The sequence below is a fragment of the Notamacropus eugenii genome, chromosome 2 (genome assembly GCF_028372415.1).
Source record: "Notamacropus eugenii isolate mMacEug1 chromosome 2, mMacEug1.pri_v2, whole genome shotgun sequence".
Lineage (NCBI taxonomy): Eukaryota > Metazoa > Chordata > Mammalia > Diprotodontia > Macropodidae > Notamacropus > Notamacropus eugenii.
This window is the reverse complement of record NC_092873.1, coordinates 346,237,736-346,256,161: the sequence shown is the minus strand read 5'-3', so window position 1 is coordinate 346,256,161 and position 18,426 is coordinate 346,237,736. Positions and strand designations below refer to the sequence as shown.

At 40.7% G+C, this 18,426-nt stretch overlaps 1 protein-coding gene across 2 annotated transcripts in view; it reads left to right on the top strand.

Annotated features, from left to right (window-relative positions):
• Window positions 1-18,093, top strand: part of ITGB3 (integrin subunit beta 3) — a 78,677-nt gene extending 60,584 nt beyond the window's left edge. For both annotated transcript variants that reach the window (XM_072645913.1, XM_072645914.1), the window contains 3 exons: window positions 3,762-3,881; window positions 11,415-11,581; window positions 11,896-18,093. In XM_072645913.1, the coding sequence (XP_072502014.1) occupies window positions 3,762-3,881; window positions 11,415-11,581; window positions 11,896-11,964 (356 nt within the window). In that variant the 3' untranslated portion in view covers window positions 11,965-18,093. The remainder of the gene's footprint in view (window positions 1-3,761; window positions 3,882-11,414; window positions 11,582-11,895) is intronic.
• The last annotated feature ends 333 nt before the right edge of the window (window positions 18,094-18,426 follow it).

Below are 18,426 nucleotides of genomic sequence, written 5' to 3'. Positions count from 1 at the left end.
CATTGATCTAGAGAGAAATTCCCCCATCCCAGGCCCATCCCCAAACAAACACCCTTTGGGATACTTGCCATCAAAAGTCCCATCCTGAAACCCATCCAGCTGCCGGGGCTGTCTGCAAGCCCACACATGAGTCAACGTCATTTGCACCATAAAGGTGAGGGGAAAACCCAGATAAAAAGAGCACTGATCAATGCTCTCTCCTGTCTCCTGCTTCCCTTTGCATTCTACTCTTTATATAAACACTTAAGCAAGGAGGATTTTCTTATAGTTGGCACACACTGAACAGTTAACCAGGCTGGTTATCAAGGCCATCTGCAGTGCCTCTGAGGCAGGCCTGGAAGACTGCCTGCTCTTACAGGATAACGATCTCCCCCTCAGGCAGAAAGCATATTTCCAAGAATTTAAGAAAGGCCAAAGCTGATCAAAACAGACAGATGTCTTGGGGGTGGGGCAGTTTCTTCCAAGCCCTTTGGGCTTTTCAGTTGCAGGACATAAGCTGACTGGATGCAAGGAGACATTTTATTTCATTTTGTGGATGAGAAGGGACTCTCTGATACTAGCTCAGAGGAGAGAGAGGTGATGGTGCATTTTCCAACTTGGTCCAGACTGGCCGTAAGGTCTAGTTGATTAATAATGATGATGATGATGATGATAATACCAGCAATGGTTAGGGTTTATATGTGTTTTAAAGGTTTGCAGAGTGATTTCCTCATTTTATCCCTACAACAACCCCAGGAGATTGGTACCATTCTCATGCATGTAGGTGGTGCAGTGTGTAGAGGGCTGAAACTGGGGTCAGGATGGACTTGAGTTCCAATTTGGCATCAGACACTTACTAGCTGGGTGATCCTGGACAAGTCACTTAAATTCTGCCTCAGTTTCTTCACCTGTCTAATGGAAAAATAATAGCACCTGCCTCCCAGTGTTGGTTTGAGGATAAAATGAGGTATCTATACATTGCTTTGGAAATCTCAAAGTGCAGTATAAATGGTAGCTATAATTATTATTGGGCAGATGGGGGCACAGAGGACAGACATGCCTGAACTCAGGAAGATTCATCTTCCTGAGTTCAAATCTGGTCTCAGACACTTACTAGCTATGTGACTGTAGGCAAATCACTTAACCCTGTTTACCTCAGTTTCCTCATCTGTAAAATGAGGTAGAGAAAGAAATGGCAAACCATTCTATTACCTTTGCCAAGAAAACCCCAAAGAGAGTCATGAAGAATTGGACACAACTGAACAACAACATGTTTATTATTGGTGTTCTCATTTAACAGATGAGGAAACTAAGGAAAATGGAAGCTACGTGACTTGCCCAGGACCACACAATTAGTAAATGTCTGAGTTTAGATTTGAACTCAGGTCTTTGTGATTCCAGATTCAGGGTTCTATAGGCTTCATCACTTATAGCTAGGGCTGTGGGGTATGACAAAGGGGAGTTAGTGACATCATTGTAGGGCAGTGATTGTTATAAAGTACAATAAATATTACAATAAAGTTACAAAGTGCACCAGATTAGCAATATGGGCTTTGTTCCAGACACCTCCACTTGATCCTGTTTTGGGGCCAGCCTTTTTACTGCTCTTGGTCTTAAATTCCCCTTCCAAGAGGAATACAAATAGTCTGCATTCTTGTCTCTCCAAGAGGATCCAGTTAGGTGTTGGATGGGAAAATGATTTAAAAATATAAATCAGCACACACACTGAGAGATTAGTAATATAAAATAGAAGACATGACCACTAGTCAGGGAAAGTTTGAATTACCAAGTAATCTCCAGCAATATAATTGATTCTACCTCCTTGAAAAACCATCAGTAATGACTCCAGGATCAAGCCAATGCCCAGCCTAGCATAGTCCAGGGGAAGAGGAGTACACTTGTATTCAAAGGGCAGTGGTAATGTGGATTAATCCCTGAGCCTACAGTCAGGAAGGCCTCAATTCTAACCCTGACTCCTACACTTAATAGCTCTCCTTTTTTGGGGGGGAGGGGTAAATAGTATTTTATTTTTTTCAATTACATGTAAAGATCATTTTCAACATTCATTTTAACCCAAGCCCTTTTGCCTTCTGGAATATCATATTCCAAGACCTTCAGTTCTTCAGTAGAGAAGCTGCTAAATCCTATGAAATTTTAACTGTGGCTCTTTAATATTTGAATTGTTTCTTTCTCTCTGCTTGTAGTATTTTCTCCTTGACCTGATAGTTCTGGAATTTGTCTACAATATACCTTGGAATTTTCATTTTGGAATCTCTTTCAGAAGAAGATCAGTGCATTTTTTCAATGTCTATTTTACCCTCTGGTTCTAGGATATAAGGGCAGTTTTCCTTGATAATTTCTTGAAGATGCTCTCCAGCACTTTTTTTTTAAATCATGACTTTCACATAGTCTAATAATTCTTAAATTATCTCTCCTGGATCTATTTTGCAGGTCAGTTGTTTTTCCAGTGAGGTATTTTACATCTTTTTTCTACCTTTTTCATTCTTTTGATTTTGCTTGACTGATTCTTAATTTGATAAAGTCATTAGCTTCCACTTGCCCAATTCCAATTTTTAAGAAATTATTTTCTTCAGTTAACTTTTGTACCTTCTTTTCCATTTGGCCAATTGTACTTTTAAAGGAGTTGTTTTCTTCAGCGGTTTTTTTTTCATTTAGCCAATTTTATTTTTTAAGGAGTTGTTTTCTTCAGTCAGTTTTTGTGTTTGTTTTTCCAAGCTGTTGATTCTTTTTTTTTTATAATTCTCTTTCACAACTCTCATTTCTTTTCCCAATTGTTCTTCTACCATTCTTACTTAATTTTAAAAATGGGGACCTGGAGAAGGAAATGGCAAACCACTACAGTATCTTTGCCAAGAAAACCCCATGACCAAGTCAAGACATGAAGTGTCAGACATGACTGAAGGACTGTACAAAAACAACAAATCCATAGCAAATCACTTAATCTTTCTGTGCCTCAATTTTTTACCTGCAAAAAGAGGAAATTGGATTCATTGGCTTCTAAGTTCCCTTCTAGCTATAAAACTGAATTTGTATGTTTAGTGGGGAAAACAAAATAGTTATACATGAAGCAATTTGAGAACTATTAGAAAGTTCAAAAAGAACAAGATTGAAAGGACAGTTGACAAAGAGTTTTATTTGGTGACAGAGAACCTGGGTTTGAATCCCACCTCTGCTCTTTAGTATGTGTAAGGAATGAAGGGCAAGTAGTTTCATCTTTTTGATTTTCTCCTCCATAAATTTAGGAGGTAGAACTGCTGCTGTTAATATGACTAATATGGAGATATGTTTTGCATGATTGCACATGTATAACCTATATTAAATTGCTTGCCTTCTCAAGGAGGGGGGATGGGGAAGGAGGAAAGGAGAGAATTTGGAACTCAAAATTATAAAAATGAGTGTTAAAAATTGTTTTTACATGTAACTAGGTAAAGTTAAATATGAAATAAATTTTTAAAAAAAGAATTGTTGTTATTGTTGTTCAGTTGTTTCAGTCACGTCTGACACTTTATGACCCCATTTGGGTTTTTTTTGGCAAAGATACTGGAGTGATTTGCCATTTGCTTCTCCAGATCATTTTACAGATGAGGAAACTGAGGCAAACAAGAGTTAAATGACTTTCCCAAGGTCACACAACTAGCAAGTATTTAAGATAAGTCTTTCTGATTTCAGCCCCAACACTCCATCCACTGTACTACCTAGATGCCCACCCATATCTTCTAGGATCTGACAGTTTTTTTTTCTCCTCCTCCCTCTCCCCACAGCAGACACTGGCAAGGATGCAGTGAACTGTACCTATAAGGATGAGGATGACTGTGTAGTCCGGTTCCAGTACTATGAAGACTTCAGTGGGAAGTCCATTCTCTATGTGGTGGATGAACCAGGTAAAACCTGGGAGCCTCCCAGACCCAGGAAAGTGAGAGCTTTCCTTTCTAGCCAACTTTGGGAACTGATACTTCTGGGATGAAGAAGATATGTAATTTTAAGAGCTGGAAGTTTAGCAAGTAGATGAGATTCTCTCTGAGCATTTAGGTGAGAGAATAAGACAGAGAAAAGAAGAGAAGGATGGGTCAGTGCAGAAAGAGGGATTAAAAAAGTGAATCTTTGACACATTTTGGAGGCCTTATCAGAAAAGACACGACTTTGATTTCTAGAACTATCTTGCCAAATGCAATATGCCTGTTCACCTTAGTTTTTGCTAATGTAAGGATGTCTTACTAAAAGTCAATTGTTTGGCAGTGACAACCAAACTTGTACCTTTACCTGTTGTGATGGGTGAGGTTAGATAGTCTGAGTAGAAGTTGACTTGAAATCTGCTTACCTGGTCTATCACCAAAGCACTGGTGAGCAATATTGGATGCCAAAGAGCCCTGGATTCAGAATCAGAGGTCCTAGTTCAAATCCTAACTCTGGTACTTAGTGTTTGTGTAAATTTGCACAAGTACCTTCCCATCTCTGGGTCTCAATTTCCTCTTTTGTAAAATAAGATTGGACTAGATGATTTCTAAGGTCCCTGTCCATTCTGCTATTCTGTGTTCCTAAATATTTTTATTTTGTTTAATACCGTGTTATAAATAACTTTTTTCTTTTGAATTTGTTTTATTTTGCATATTGCCTTGAGATCTATAGAGAACACATAAAAGACACAGCTTCTGTTTTCAGGGTACTCACAACTCAGTGAAAACCTAACAAGCCTTGAAATAGCTATGGGTATACTACATTGTCTAGGGAGCTCCAGCATTGTAGACACATAGGGAATTGGGGTGGTGACTCCTTCACTCATACATTGATTCATTCAACAAATATTTATTGTGAGGATAAAAGGAAATATTTGTAAAGTGCTTTGCACTTTTAAAATACTGTATAAATGCTAGTTGGTATTAATTAATTAATCAATCACTTGCTATGGGTAGGTACAGGAGATATAAAGGAAAAAATGAAAACTCTTGCTTCCAAGAAGGGATTTGAAGTGAAGGGGCCATCTCTCCTGGAGTGCTATTTGTTTTATAATTTAAAAACTATTTAACTTCTCTGGAACTTGGAAGCCTCCTGTGTTAAAAGAGAACTGGGTGGCACAGTGGAGAGAGCACTGGACCTTGAGTCAGGATATATCTGAGTTCATATCTGACCTCAGACGCTTACTAACTGTGTGATCCTAGGCAAGTCACTTAACCTTGGCCTCAGTTTCCTTATCTATCAATCCAGCAAATAGCACCTTCCCCCCCAGAATTGTTGCAATAATAAGATAAGATAATTGTAAATTGATTTGCAAAACTTAAAGTGCTATAGAAATGTTGTGGATATTATTATTAAAACAGAGATAGTAATGCCCTAAATTTCTAAAAGGAATGGGTCTATAACACATGATTTCTTGAGGTCCTGTTGGGGTCTAGGATCTCGGATGAACTACAGGACATAACCATCCTGCCAAAGGAGAAGACAGGGTGTTCTTGGGGATAAGGTCAGCCATATTTATTTTTCAGTTGGGTAGGGGACAATACTTGGTTATTTAGAGGGAAGCATCTGGTGACAGAGAAGATCGAGAGGGAACAGAACACCCTTGGGCGAGCCAGCCCCCATAGGGAAGGATGATACCTAGGGATTGGTTTGACTCTTGCTTTTCTGTGACCCAAGGTTGTTGTACCTGAAACATTGCCTAGGAGCCCCTCCCAGGGCCTTTGTCTGTTTCCTGGAGGCCCAAGAAGAGGGAAGGCAGAGAGAGGTAGCACATGATGTTTTTTGGTGAATCATGTCCTGTGGGGATATAGTCATGGGGAAGAAAAGGTGGAAAGTATTTGTTTGGGGAGAGAAGGGACAGAAAAGATTCATTTTGATTCCAGACACAGAAACCCAGACACGATGGGTCTTCAGATCTTTCAGCATCATCATAGGAAGACTGCTTCACTCTGTTTAAGCTTCAGTTTCATCATTTTGTACAATAGTAACAATAATAGTGTAAATAATGGGTTATAGTGCTTGTAGTACTTACTTCATGAAACAGACCTTAAATCACTGTATGAAACTGGCTGCTGTTATTTCCACACATATTAACAAATAAATATATAGGAGTTTCCAGGATGTTTCCCATTCCCTCTCCTGCCTCTTTTTATTCTGGAGACATAATAGCCCACTACTTTGGGCATTATGGTATTTCTTCCATCACACACACACACACACACACACATGCACACACACACAAAGATACACATATCTGTGTGTATATTATATAAATATATAATATAATATGTACGAGTTCACATTTTTATATGTATATATGTGTATGTATGTGTGTATGTACTCACATATGTATAAACATATATACTGTATAATATTATGTGTACATATATATATACATATATATATACACACTGTATGGATGTATGCATGTATGGGTGTATACCGTTTTTAATGTAGTGATCCTTCAGTGTTCTTTATCAAAATCTATCAGCCATTGATACTTCATGACCTGAAACCACTTTCTTCTTTGATGGGATATAGAAGTGAGAAAAATGCTTGGTTTCCTCAAAAACGCCATGGATGGATAACCCTTCTGAAACTCCTCAGTAGACACCTTGGATCCTGATGTAGAACTCGATGAAAAAGCCCTATACCTTCATTCCTGTTTTCTCTTTCTTCCCATTCTCCTCTTCTTCCCTCACCTTTGAATCATATCCAGGGCATCTGGACTTGGTGACTATCAGTGGAGATGAGCAGTTGGGGACCTCTGGAGTGGGAAGGACCTACTTCTTTTCAACTGTTCAGTTTTTTCAGTAGCCATGTCAATAGGATAGCTGAGTGTCATTGTTGGGGAGTGGGGTAGTAAGGAAGGAAGAAGGGGGCAGGTTTTGTGCATGGACTTTAGGTCCTCTTTCTCTTAAAAGTTACTCTCACTTTTATGTAGGGCAATTAGGTGGTGCAGTAGATAGAGCACTGGGCTTGGAATAAGGAAGATTCATCTTCCTGAGTTCAAATCTAGCCTCAGACACTTACTAGCTATGTGACCCTGAGGAAGTCACTTAACCCTGTTTGCCTCAAATTTTCTCATTTGTAAAATGAACTGGAGAAGCAAATGGCAAACCACTCCAGTGTCTTTGCCAGGAAAACCTCAAATAGGATCATGAAGTGTCAGACATGACTGAAAAAACTAAAGGCCAACAATCACTTAACTTTGCCCCATGCTCAAGCTGGAGAGTTATCTCAAGAGATCATGTGGTCCAGCTCCCTGCAAGTGAATGTTTAAACCATTCAGGACAACTTTTCAAGGTCAACCCCCATCCTATTTCAATCTCAACTAACAGAGTAGCATCTGGGGGTCCCTAGCTATGGGGTCTGAGCTACTGGCTCCTCCCTTTTCCACCACAGAATTCAAAATGACTTTTTCCCAGAAAAACAGAGGCTCAGGCCCTAAAAACCAGACGTTAGAACCTTACATCTTTTCCCAAGGGACTCCTTTAATTATAGTCAGGGGCTATAATCTTGCAGGACAGGAAATAGCCAGTCCAGGTTTGTTTTTCTTGCGCAGCATGTGGGGTATAAGTCTAGGGAGTGGGGAGAGAGAAGGTAGGAAGGAGGGGAGAACACAAGGAAGAAAAGTGGCTACATTCCCCTTTCCAGATATCACCAAACCCACATGGGCATATATAGGTATGTATGTATACATAATGTCTCTCATTTTTATAGAGTTTTACAGTTTGTAAAGGGACAGCTAGGTGGTGCAGTGGATAAAGCACCAGTGCAGGAGTCAGGAGGACCTGAGTTCAAATGTCACTTCAGACACTTGACACTCACTAGCTGTGTGACCTTGGGCAAGTCACTTAATCCCAGTTGCCTCATCCTGGGTCATCTCCAGTCATCCTGATGAATATCTGGTCACTGGATTCAGATAGTTGTGGAGGAGAAGTGAGGCTGGTGACCTGCACAGCCCTCCCTCACTCAAAACAAAGTCAAGTGCAAGTCATGTCATCATTTCTCTTATGGCATGGTCTTCTTTGGCAACGAAAGATGAACACACATAGTTTGTAAAGCATTTTATACATGCTATCTCATTTGATATACACAGACAAACATATACATATATATGTGTGTGAGAATATAGGTATAGTGCGATCAGTTATTAAGTAGATCAGGGCTTATCAAGATATCTCAGAGCTCAGCAGAGCTTCCTCTACACCTACCCATAAAGGTGGAGTACAGTTATTTGGGTTAGAGGTTGGTTGGGAGCGGGCAGGAAGCTGGTGAGTTCTGAGATTTTAGGTCATGATTAAATGTTTAGAAAGAACCCAAGCATCATTGATAATCATCCTGCTCAGAAGAGCACCAGTTTATCAGTCAATTAACAAGCATTACTTAAGAGCCTTCTCTATGCCAAGAGTCATGCAGGTATTAGAGACAGGACAGTGAGTGAAGAAGTTTTTGCTCTTAGAAATGTTATATTTTCTTGAAGGGATACAATGTTATAGAGGGATACACATAGGCTAAATACAAAGTGAGCAGGTGGGAGGGGTAGTGTATTACTATTAACTAGGAAAATTAGGAAAGACCTCTTGAAGGGGATGGCATATGAGCTGAAACCTTGAAAGGAGAAGTTCCAAGTGACAGAGGTGAGGAGGGACAACATTCCAGGCATGGGGACCAGCCTGGATAAAGGCACACAGGTGGGAGATACAATGACATACACAGAGGACATAAACCAGTACAGTTTAGATAGAGTGCGCAGTATTTGAGTAATAATTAATAGCTTGTTGTTATTCAGTTATTTAAGTCATGTCTGACTCTTTGTAACCCCTTTGGGGTTTTCTTGGCAAAGATACTGGAGTGGTTTGCTATTTCCTTCTCCAACTTATTTTACAGATGAGGGAACTGAGGCAAACAGGGTTAAGTGACTTGCCCAGGGTCACACAGTTAGTCACTGTGTGAGGTCAGATTTCTTGCTGACTCCAGCTCAACACTCTGTCCGCTGCACCACCTTATAATAATAGCTAGCATTTATTTTTTGCCTACTTTGTGCCAAGCACCTTGCTAGAATTTTATAAATGCTATCTCATTTGATCCTCACAATAATCCTTGGAGATAGATGCTTTTATTATCACCATTTTACAGTTGAGGAAGCTGAGGCACATAGAAGTTAAGTGATTTGCCCAAGTTCAAAATCCAGTAAATATGTGAGGCTAGATTTGAACTCAAGTCTTCCTGATTCCTAGTACTCTTTCCACTGTGCCACCTAGCTGACCAGTAATATGCTGTAAGTTTGGGAGTGTAGGCTGGAGTCTGATTGTAAAGAGACTTGAATGCCAAATATGGAAATTTATAGTTTATCCTCAGGTCAATGGGGAACCACTGAAACTTCTTGAGCATGAGTGTGATATAGTGTGACCTAATTGGCAGCTAATTGTTACAGTGGATAGAATGCTGGGCTTGGAATCGGGAAAGATTCATTTTCATGAATTCAAATCCGGCCTCAAATATTTCCTAACTGGGTGACTCTGGGCAAATCACTTAACCCTGTTTGCGTCAGTTTCTTCATCTGTAAAAAAAATGAGCTGGGGAAGGAAATGACAAGTCACTACAAAAATGGGGGCAGGAAAAGTTGAACACAATTGAAATGACTCAACAACAATAATAAACTGTAGGAATATTACATGGGCAATCATGTGGAATATAGATTGCAGACTGGCTATAGGGAGACTGTTAAGGGTAGTGTGATTGTCCAGGGGAGCTATAATGAGGACCTGTATTAGTGTCTTATGGCATTATAGTCTGAGTAGAGAGAAGAGAATACTTGCAAGAGATGTTGAGAAGATAGAATGTCTTAGACTTGGCAGTTGGTTTGATATGGAGATGGGAGGATGAAAAAGGATGAAGAGTCAAGGATAACTCCTGGGTTGTGAACTTGGTGCCCTTAAGAATGGTTGTGGCATGATCAGAAACAGAGAAGTTGGAAGAAATGATGAGTTTTAGGAGGAAAAATAATGAGTTCTTTTTTGGACATGTTGGTGTCCATGATAGCAAATGAACACATAAAACAGACAGTTGGAGGAGATACAGGATTGGGGTTCAGGAGACATATAACATTGAAAGACATTGTTTAACAATGAGTCATTTGTTTAGCCCATAGGAGTTGACATGTCCATCATGAGAGTGTAGACAGAAGAGGAGAGGAGAAAGTCTGGAACAGAGCTCTGGAGTCCTATCACTTAAGAACTGGGTGAAACTCCAGGGAGTTATTTGTTCTAGACTCTTACCTCTTTGGTCATGTGAACACTGTCAGGATAGTTTATCTCTTCTTCTTCTTCTTCTTCTTCTTCTTCTTCTCCTTCTTCTTCTCCTCCTCCTCCTTCTTGTCCTCTTCATCCTCCTCTTCCTTGTCCTTCTTTTCCTTATCCTCCTCTTCCTCTTCATCCTTCTCCTTTTTCTTTTCTCCTCCTCCTCCTCCTCTTTCTTCTTCATCTTCTTCTCTGTCTTCTCCTTCTCATTCTCCTTCTTCTTCTCTTTCTCCTTCTCCTTTTCTTCTTCTCCTTCTCTTTGTCCCTCTCTCTGTCTTTGACCCTGTCCATCTCTCTCTAGATTCTTTACTCAACAAACACCAAATAAAACGAACATTTCTTTATACATACTAGAATAGGAAAGAAAAGAATTGCAACCAAACTGTAAATCTCTATTGTATACAACTTGTTTTTCATTTTCAGTATATGTAATGGGGCTTTCTCCCAAGTTTTGTGTGCTGCTGCTGAGTATATGGAGGGAGTGGTTACTTCTGTTTGTCTGATACAATGATGAGTCCAAGGCATGTGGGAAAAGGCCCTTTAGTGATGTGGTCTGCCTCCAAGCTGCAGACATGTGGGAAACCCGTTCCCATGTCTGTGGCCTGGAGAGCTGTCAAAGTCCTTTCACGACAACCTTCCTGGAAGTCCTTTCTTCACATGTATTTCCCAAAGAATGCCTGGAACCAACTAAAGCAAGTCCCTTCTGACAGGTATTTTGCCTCAAGCTCTGCATTCTCTCAGCTAATCAGAAGTTGCATCTTCTTCCATATACACAGCAGTGTGCAAAACTACTACAGGCTTGGATGGAGGATCCATATATACATAACTACATATATAGAGAGATATATAGATATATATAATACACATAATAATGAAAGCATGTAGCTTTCAAAGCTATCCTTCTTGCCTGAATTTCTTTTTGACCTCCATTTTGTCCTCTTCTGTGCATTTAATAATGCTTCAATCTCCCTCTTTGCTTTTCCTTTATTTTTCCTTGAATATTTCTGTCCCCAAGTGGAAAAACTTCAGAACATCCTTTTGGTGTTCACTCCAGCACTTTATTATCCTAATGGCTAAGAAGTTCTTTATTTTCAATTTCAGTATCTTCTGTTTTAATCTCAGCTCTTTCTGCTTGGTGTTCTTCTTCTCTGACAGATTGTCCCAAAGGCCCTGATATCCTGGTGGTACTGCTCTCGGTGATGGGAGCCGTATTACTCATTGGCCTGGCCACACTGCTCATCTGGAAGCTTCTAATAACTATCCATGACAGAAGAGAGTTTGCCAAGTTTGAAGAAGAGAGAGCCAGAGCTAAGTGGGACACAGTGAGTAGAGCGGGGTGTATTGGACCGGGTGGAGTTGGGCTGAGCAAGCAGAAACTCTAGGATTTATCCCCTTAGAAATATTGGCAGGCTGGTGTTTCACTACATATAACTTTCCCTTCCTCTGTTTATGCTTCCAACCCAGCTACTGATGTGGAATTGAGGTGAGCCATAGGTTAGATAACTAGGAAAATGGAGAGAAGGTTGTCTTCATTGAAGTCCCCAGGACTATGTAGTGCCAAACTATAGTGTCAAACTTGTAGGATAGAGAAATAGCAAGGGGTTCATTGTGAGAGCCTTTTCTGTTCTTTCTTCAGGCCAACAACCCACTGTATAAAGAAGCAACATCCACCTTCACCAATATCGCCTACCGTGGGAACTCATAATGGGACCCTTTGCCATCAACAGAGCCAAGGATTGTGGGTGTTTCCTACACCATGTTTACAGAGGATTGTATGGATGTTGTAGGATCCAGGAACAGTGAAGGGGGGGTGGGGGGACATGAACATGCGTGTGAGAGATGTGTGTGTTTCTCTCTAGACATGTCCTTGTATATTTGAGGGGTGTGTGTGTGTGTGTGTGTGTGTGTGTGTGTGTGTGTGTGTGTGTGTGTGTGTGTAATTTAACATTTCTGAGGGAAATACCTCAACCAGCTCTTTTTTTTGGCAGGGGGAGCACTTACTTCAGGGATACTTTTATTTTTTTTTTTAGCTCTCCCTAACAGAGCATTTGGGCCTCATTACCTCAGTGAGAAACCATCTCACCTCATATGAGCCAGACTCCCTTAGAAGAAAGTCAGGAATGTGGCTAAGTCTGGGGTTGGGGAGGGGAAAAGGATAAAGCAGGCCACAAGCTTGATTCTACTACCATCATGAGTAGTCTATGGCTCCTAGAACTGTCACCTCAGTATATGTGTGTATGTATGGCAAACTTGGCCCCATTTCCATTCCTCTCTTCTCAGGTTGGATGAAGGAGGAGCCAGGGAGCAGAGCTACATTGGGTTTTATTTCTCTGGGTTAACTGCAGGGCTGTCTGATGCGCTCAGCTAATGGGATCAACAGACTATACCCATTGTTCCCTCCACCATTTTGCTTGAAGGAGATCCTGTCTTTCAGCTTACATGGAAGCTAGGGTACCTGTGGTGACTGAGCTGTTATTGCTTGGAAAAATGTTATGAGCTGATTTAGGGTGCCCAGGTGTATAACAAGGTCCTTTCAAAATCTACTTAACTGAGGCCAGCCTCCTTGTCCTAGTACCATTTCATCTACTTCTGACTATGACTGCTGCGGAAAATTTGACTTGCTCCAGAGATTGAACCCATAGACAACGCTATTCATCTTTGCTATTTCAGGTTAAGCACAAGCAGTTTCTCTTTCAGGAAAGTGATGTGGTGACAGCCAGAAGACTGGGTACTGAAACTTCTAGTGTTTTCTTCACTGTCAGTGGCCCCACTTTGTTTCTCTGTGAACTGTACTCACTCATCAGGTCAAATCTCATTGACCTCATCTCATGGGGGTGTTATGAGGGACCATACCTATGAGCCGCTAAAGCTGATAGACAAGATGCGCAGGAGTAGAATGATGAAACTGAGAAGAGGCATAGTGGAGAGGGCATGAGATATGATGTTGGGACCTGGGTTTAAATCCTAGCTTGGGCCTGTGTGACCTTGAGCAACTCATTTCAACTTTGTGCTTCAGTTTCCTCGTTTGTAAAATGAGGGGATTAGACTGGATGACCTCTAAGGTCCCTTTCAGCTCTAAATCCATGAGCCTATTAACCTGTATGGTCATTCTTTTTGCATGGCCTGAGCACCCCCATTTTAACTCAATGACTAACCCAAGAGGCCACAAATATGTGACCTTGTCTCTTTCCTTTCCAGAGTACCCAGAGCCTAGAGGAAACACCTGTAATTCAAAGGAAGTTTTTATGGTTTGGGTCTTTTTTTGTGTGTTTCTAATTCTACTTGGAGAGTAGGAATAAGGAAATGGAACACCCACATTGTATTCTACACTGGTCAGACCACAGCTGTTCTGTTTTTCTTGAAGCATTTTGTACCAGTCAGACTGAGTTTGGAGAAGGTGTTGAGTACTGGTCAATGTCTTAAGAAGAGTATTGACAAATTGTAGTCTGTCTGGGGGAGGGTGATCAGGGTAGTGAAGAGCCAGTATAAGCAACAGTTGAAGGAACTTGAAAAGTTTGTCCTCCAAAAGAGAAGATTTAGGAGAGAGATAGAAGCTATCCTCAACAGAAGGGAAGGGAAAGGAAAAAGAGGGAAGGGAAGAGAAGGACTCTTGGAGAAAAGGGATATTGGAATTTTTTCTGTATAGCTCCAGAAGAGGAGAACAAGGAAAGGAGAAGGGTAAGGCAATACATATTTATTAAGCACGTACTATGTGCCCAGGCACCCTGCTAAGTCCTTTACAAATATTATCTCATTTGATCCTTGCAAGAACTCTATGATGTAGTATTATGATCTCCATTTTACAGCTGAGGAAAGTGAGGCAAATAGAGGTCAAGTGACTTGCCTCAGTCAGTCACATAAGCTAGTAGGTGTTAGGTCTTCCAGACTCCAGACCTGCCCATCTATTTATTTATTGTACCACTAGAACAAATGTAGTGTAGAGTCAGGAGACCTGGGTTCTAATCTTAGATCTGCTGTTAATTTACCATATAAGTTTTGACAAGTCACTTTTACTTCTCTTGGTTTCTTCTCATGTTTAATGAAAGGGATGAACCAAGTGATCTTGTATGTCCCTTCTAGGAGAATGTAAGTTTCTTGAGGAGACAGACTATAGCATTTTTTTTCTTTGAATCCCCAGAAGTACTCCCCAGAGAATATACCACACATAGTAGATTCCAAATCAATGCATGTTGAATTGAATTTCTAGTTTTAAAGTTTTATCACCTAAGCTGCAGGAGGCTAGATGTTGTCTTAATATAAGGAAGAATTTTTCTCATAGTCAAAGATGTTTTCTAAAATACAAAGTGGGCTTCTCCATGAGATAGTGAGCTCTCCATGACTGAAAGTGTTAAAATTCAACTCTTACAAACACCTAAAAGAGATTTCCGCACAGGAACTACTACTAACCATTCCTACGCTGAGTGGAAAGGTGGACCAGAAAGTCTCCATTGTGTTTTCCAACTCTTGAAACCCTAAGATTTCCCCTTCATATTTATTAATTTATTTGTTTTCAGTTTTTAACATTCACTTCTGTAAGTTTTAAATTTTCTTTCCCTCCATCCCCTTTCCCTCCCCAAGACAACATGCAATCTTATATGGGCTCTACACATACATTCCTACTAAATACATTTACACACCAGTCATATTGCATAGAAAAATTATAACAAATGGAGAAACCATGGCAAAAACAAATCAAAAGAAAACACAAGAAAAGACAACAAAAAGAAAATAGTCTGCTTCATTCTGGGTTTTGATTCCACAGTTCTTTCTCTGGATGTGGGTGGCGTTTTCCATGGAATTATTTTAGGTCCTTGCATTGCTGAGAAGGGCGAAGTCTATCAAAATCAGTCCTTGCACACTGTGGCTGTTATTGTGTATAATGTTCTCCTGGTTCTGCTCCCTTCACTCAGCATCAGTTCATATAAGTCTTTCCAGGTGTTCCTGAAGTCCACCTGCTTGTCATTTCTTATAGCACAATAGTATTCTATTATATTCATATACCACAACTTGTTCAGCCATTCCCCAATTGATAGGCATCCCCTTAATTTCCAGTTCTTGGCTACCACAAAGAGAGCTGCTATAAATATGTTTGTAAATATGGCTCCTTTTCCCATTTTTATTATCTCTTTGGAATACAGTCCTAGAAGTGATATATCTGGGTCAAAGGGTATGTACATTTTTATAGTCTTTTGGGCATAGTTCCAAATTGCTCTCCAGAATGAAACCCTAAGATTTTTAAAGAAGTGTTATTGCTTGTGGACTGGACACAAATACTGTCAGTCTGGTGCCATTTTTCTGGAGTTACCTATTAGCCACCATTCCAGAGGCCCATGATAACAGAAGGTCCTAGATTTTTCCTGGAGCATTAGGGGAGTTCTATTTTGTCCTGCCAACCATGACATATTGGGATTTGAGACACGCTCAGACCAAAACCCTCCAAGTTTCTTGCTGCCTTCTTGGGAATGATTTCTCCAGGAGGTAGGCTGGTGCTGAGTAAGTTGTATTGGGGCAGGAGAACCATCATCCAGATGCAAGGAATGCAGTGAAATACATTAAAAAGATCCCAGGATGAGGAGTTGAGGCCTGGGTTTTAGTGACCACACTGCTACTATGCTGTATCATAGTCTACTGACACTTGCTGTGTGACCTTGAGCAAAGTGCCTTGACCTCCCCAGGTCTCAGTTTCATTCTCTGTCAGTTTAGGGGGTTGAACTGGATGACTTCTTGTCCTTCACAATTCTAAGAAGGAGCTAGGTAAGGTCTGAGTTAAAACATTGCTTCAACCACTGACTAGCTCAGCTACCCTGGGCAAATGCCTTACCAACCTCAGGATCCTTATCTGTAAAATGGGGATAATCAGAGTGCTTACCTCAGAGGGTTGGTATGAGGATCCGGTAACATGTAAAACTCTTTGCAAACCTTAAAGCACTAAGCAGATATTAGCTATTATTAGGTTCTTTGATTTACAGTGGTAACAAGCAAGCATCATCTGGTTTTTACAGGATGTTGGTATGGTCTTTGCTTTCTTAGTAGGGAGAACTGAGAGATTTGGCCCTCATTTCAATTCAGTTGATTTCGGGGATTCAACTCAATTTGCCTAATTCAAATTCCAACATGTCATAGTTGGTAGAACTGAATAGAATAGCATTTTTGAAGTACCTACTATGTTCCAGGCATTGTTCAATGCATCAAAGGTATAAAGACAAAAAAAATAAAATGAAGTACACCTTGCCCTCAAGGATCTTACATTCTACTAGAATGCAAGAGCAGATATGCTACATGCCATTTTTTTTGGAGAGAGAGAGAGAGAGAGAGGGAGAGGGAGAGGGAGAGGGAGAGGGAGAGGGAGAGGGAGAGGGAGAGGGAGAGGGAGAGTGAGATGGCAGCCCATGGTGCATCAATGATTCATCTACTCAGCTCTCATGACATTGTCTAGTCTGCCTTATTCACACGCACTTGATTTCTTTTTAATCTTTTGCTGGAAAACAAGAGCAAACCACAGCTGGAACATGTGTCCCTGTGCCCAGATGTTCGTAGCTGGAATGAACTCTTAAATTGGAAAGAGGGGGAAAGGACAGAACTCTGACCTCAACCTAGAACTGCTCTTTTCTTTCCTAGGTCATATGAAGATGATAGGGTGAGGGTCCTATATCCAGGCAATCTTCTCAGCATAGTATTGTAATCCTTAACTGTTAGGAACAAGAATGCCTCCAATGTGGAAGTGAGGCGGCATGCTATAGTGAACATCATGCTGGTCTTGGAGACAGGAAAGGCCTGAATTCAAATCCTATCTCTGACACATACTAGCTGTATAACCCTGGGCAAAACATTTAACCTCTCTGTACCACAGTTTCCTCATCAGTAAAACGAGAGGGTTGTACCTCTAAGAGGGTTGTACCTTCCAGCTCTAAATCTATATTCCTAGTAAATTTCCATTAGACAAGATTACTTAAAAGGAGAAATTGTGCCAAAGGACAAGAAGTTGAAACCTGGGTTTTAGTGACAGCACTGTTACCATGCTGTAGTATATTCTAGGGACACTTGTTGTATGACCTTGAGCAAAATCCTTAGACCTTCCAGGGTCTCAGTTTCATTATCTGTCAAATAAGGGGATTGAACTAGATGACTTTTAACTCCTTTCCAATTCTAAGAGGGAGCTAGGTGATGTAAGAGGATAGGGTGGTGGTAAGGTCAAGTTAAAATGTTGTTTCAGACACTGACTAGATCAGTTACTCTTGACTGGTGGTAGGGAAGGGAGAGGATGTTCATGAAGGACAAACAAAACTTCCCTTGAGTTTTGGTCAATGTCTCTGGGATGACTGTTGAGTCAAAGACCTGGACCTAAAAGGCTTGTATCAATCACCAGTTGGTGGCAATGAACTCTTTGAGGAAACAACTTCTGAGAGATCATCTCTCACAATATGATACTTTAGGCTTTGTATATACAATGCTAAAACAGACAGTTCTGTTGAACTGACTTGTTGGGCATCACATAGGCTAAAAATCTGAATGATATTTTGGTATGAGACAAAAATATGGGGTCTGAGAAGAGAGAGTGGACAGTGCCCATGTATGAGTCATTCATGCCTACCCTTCTCAGAACCTACAGATAAAAGGGGAAACTCTGGACATTCTCGGATCCCAGATGACCTACACTGCTATGGAATCAGCTCTTTACTTGCCAGCTGTTCATGGGGTGTACACATAGCTTCAAGAAATTCCTCTCTGTCAATGTTCTGGTATCTGTTACTCATGTGCTTTCCCCGTTTAGCCTTCTCTGTCTGAGTTGTGCAACATTGAATTAAAAGTGCCTTTCCAAAAGAGCTGGCAAACAGCTGTTTTCAGACTTCTGGTGTTTTTTTCCTCCCTTTGAGTGAAGGGAATATGTCTTTGCCTCACACAGAATGATATTGGTATAATAAGCATCATGTAGTGGTTGCCCTGCAGGCCTCTGGCAAGAGCTGGAGGATTCCGGACTGTCTTTTGAAGCTCACTTTTAATTGAGAAAGCTACTTGCATATCCCTATCCCCACCCCTATACAGGAAGAGTGACAGATTCCTGCCCCCACTCCCATACAGGAAGAGAGACAGATACAGTGACAGAATGCTGTAGCAAGCTGACACAGGCCAGGACAATTTGGGTTCAAGTCCTAACTCTGACACTTAC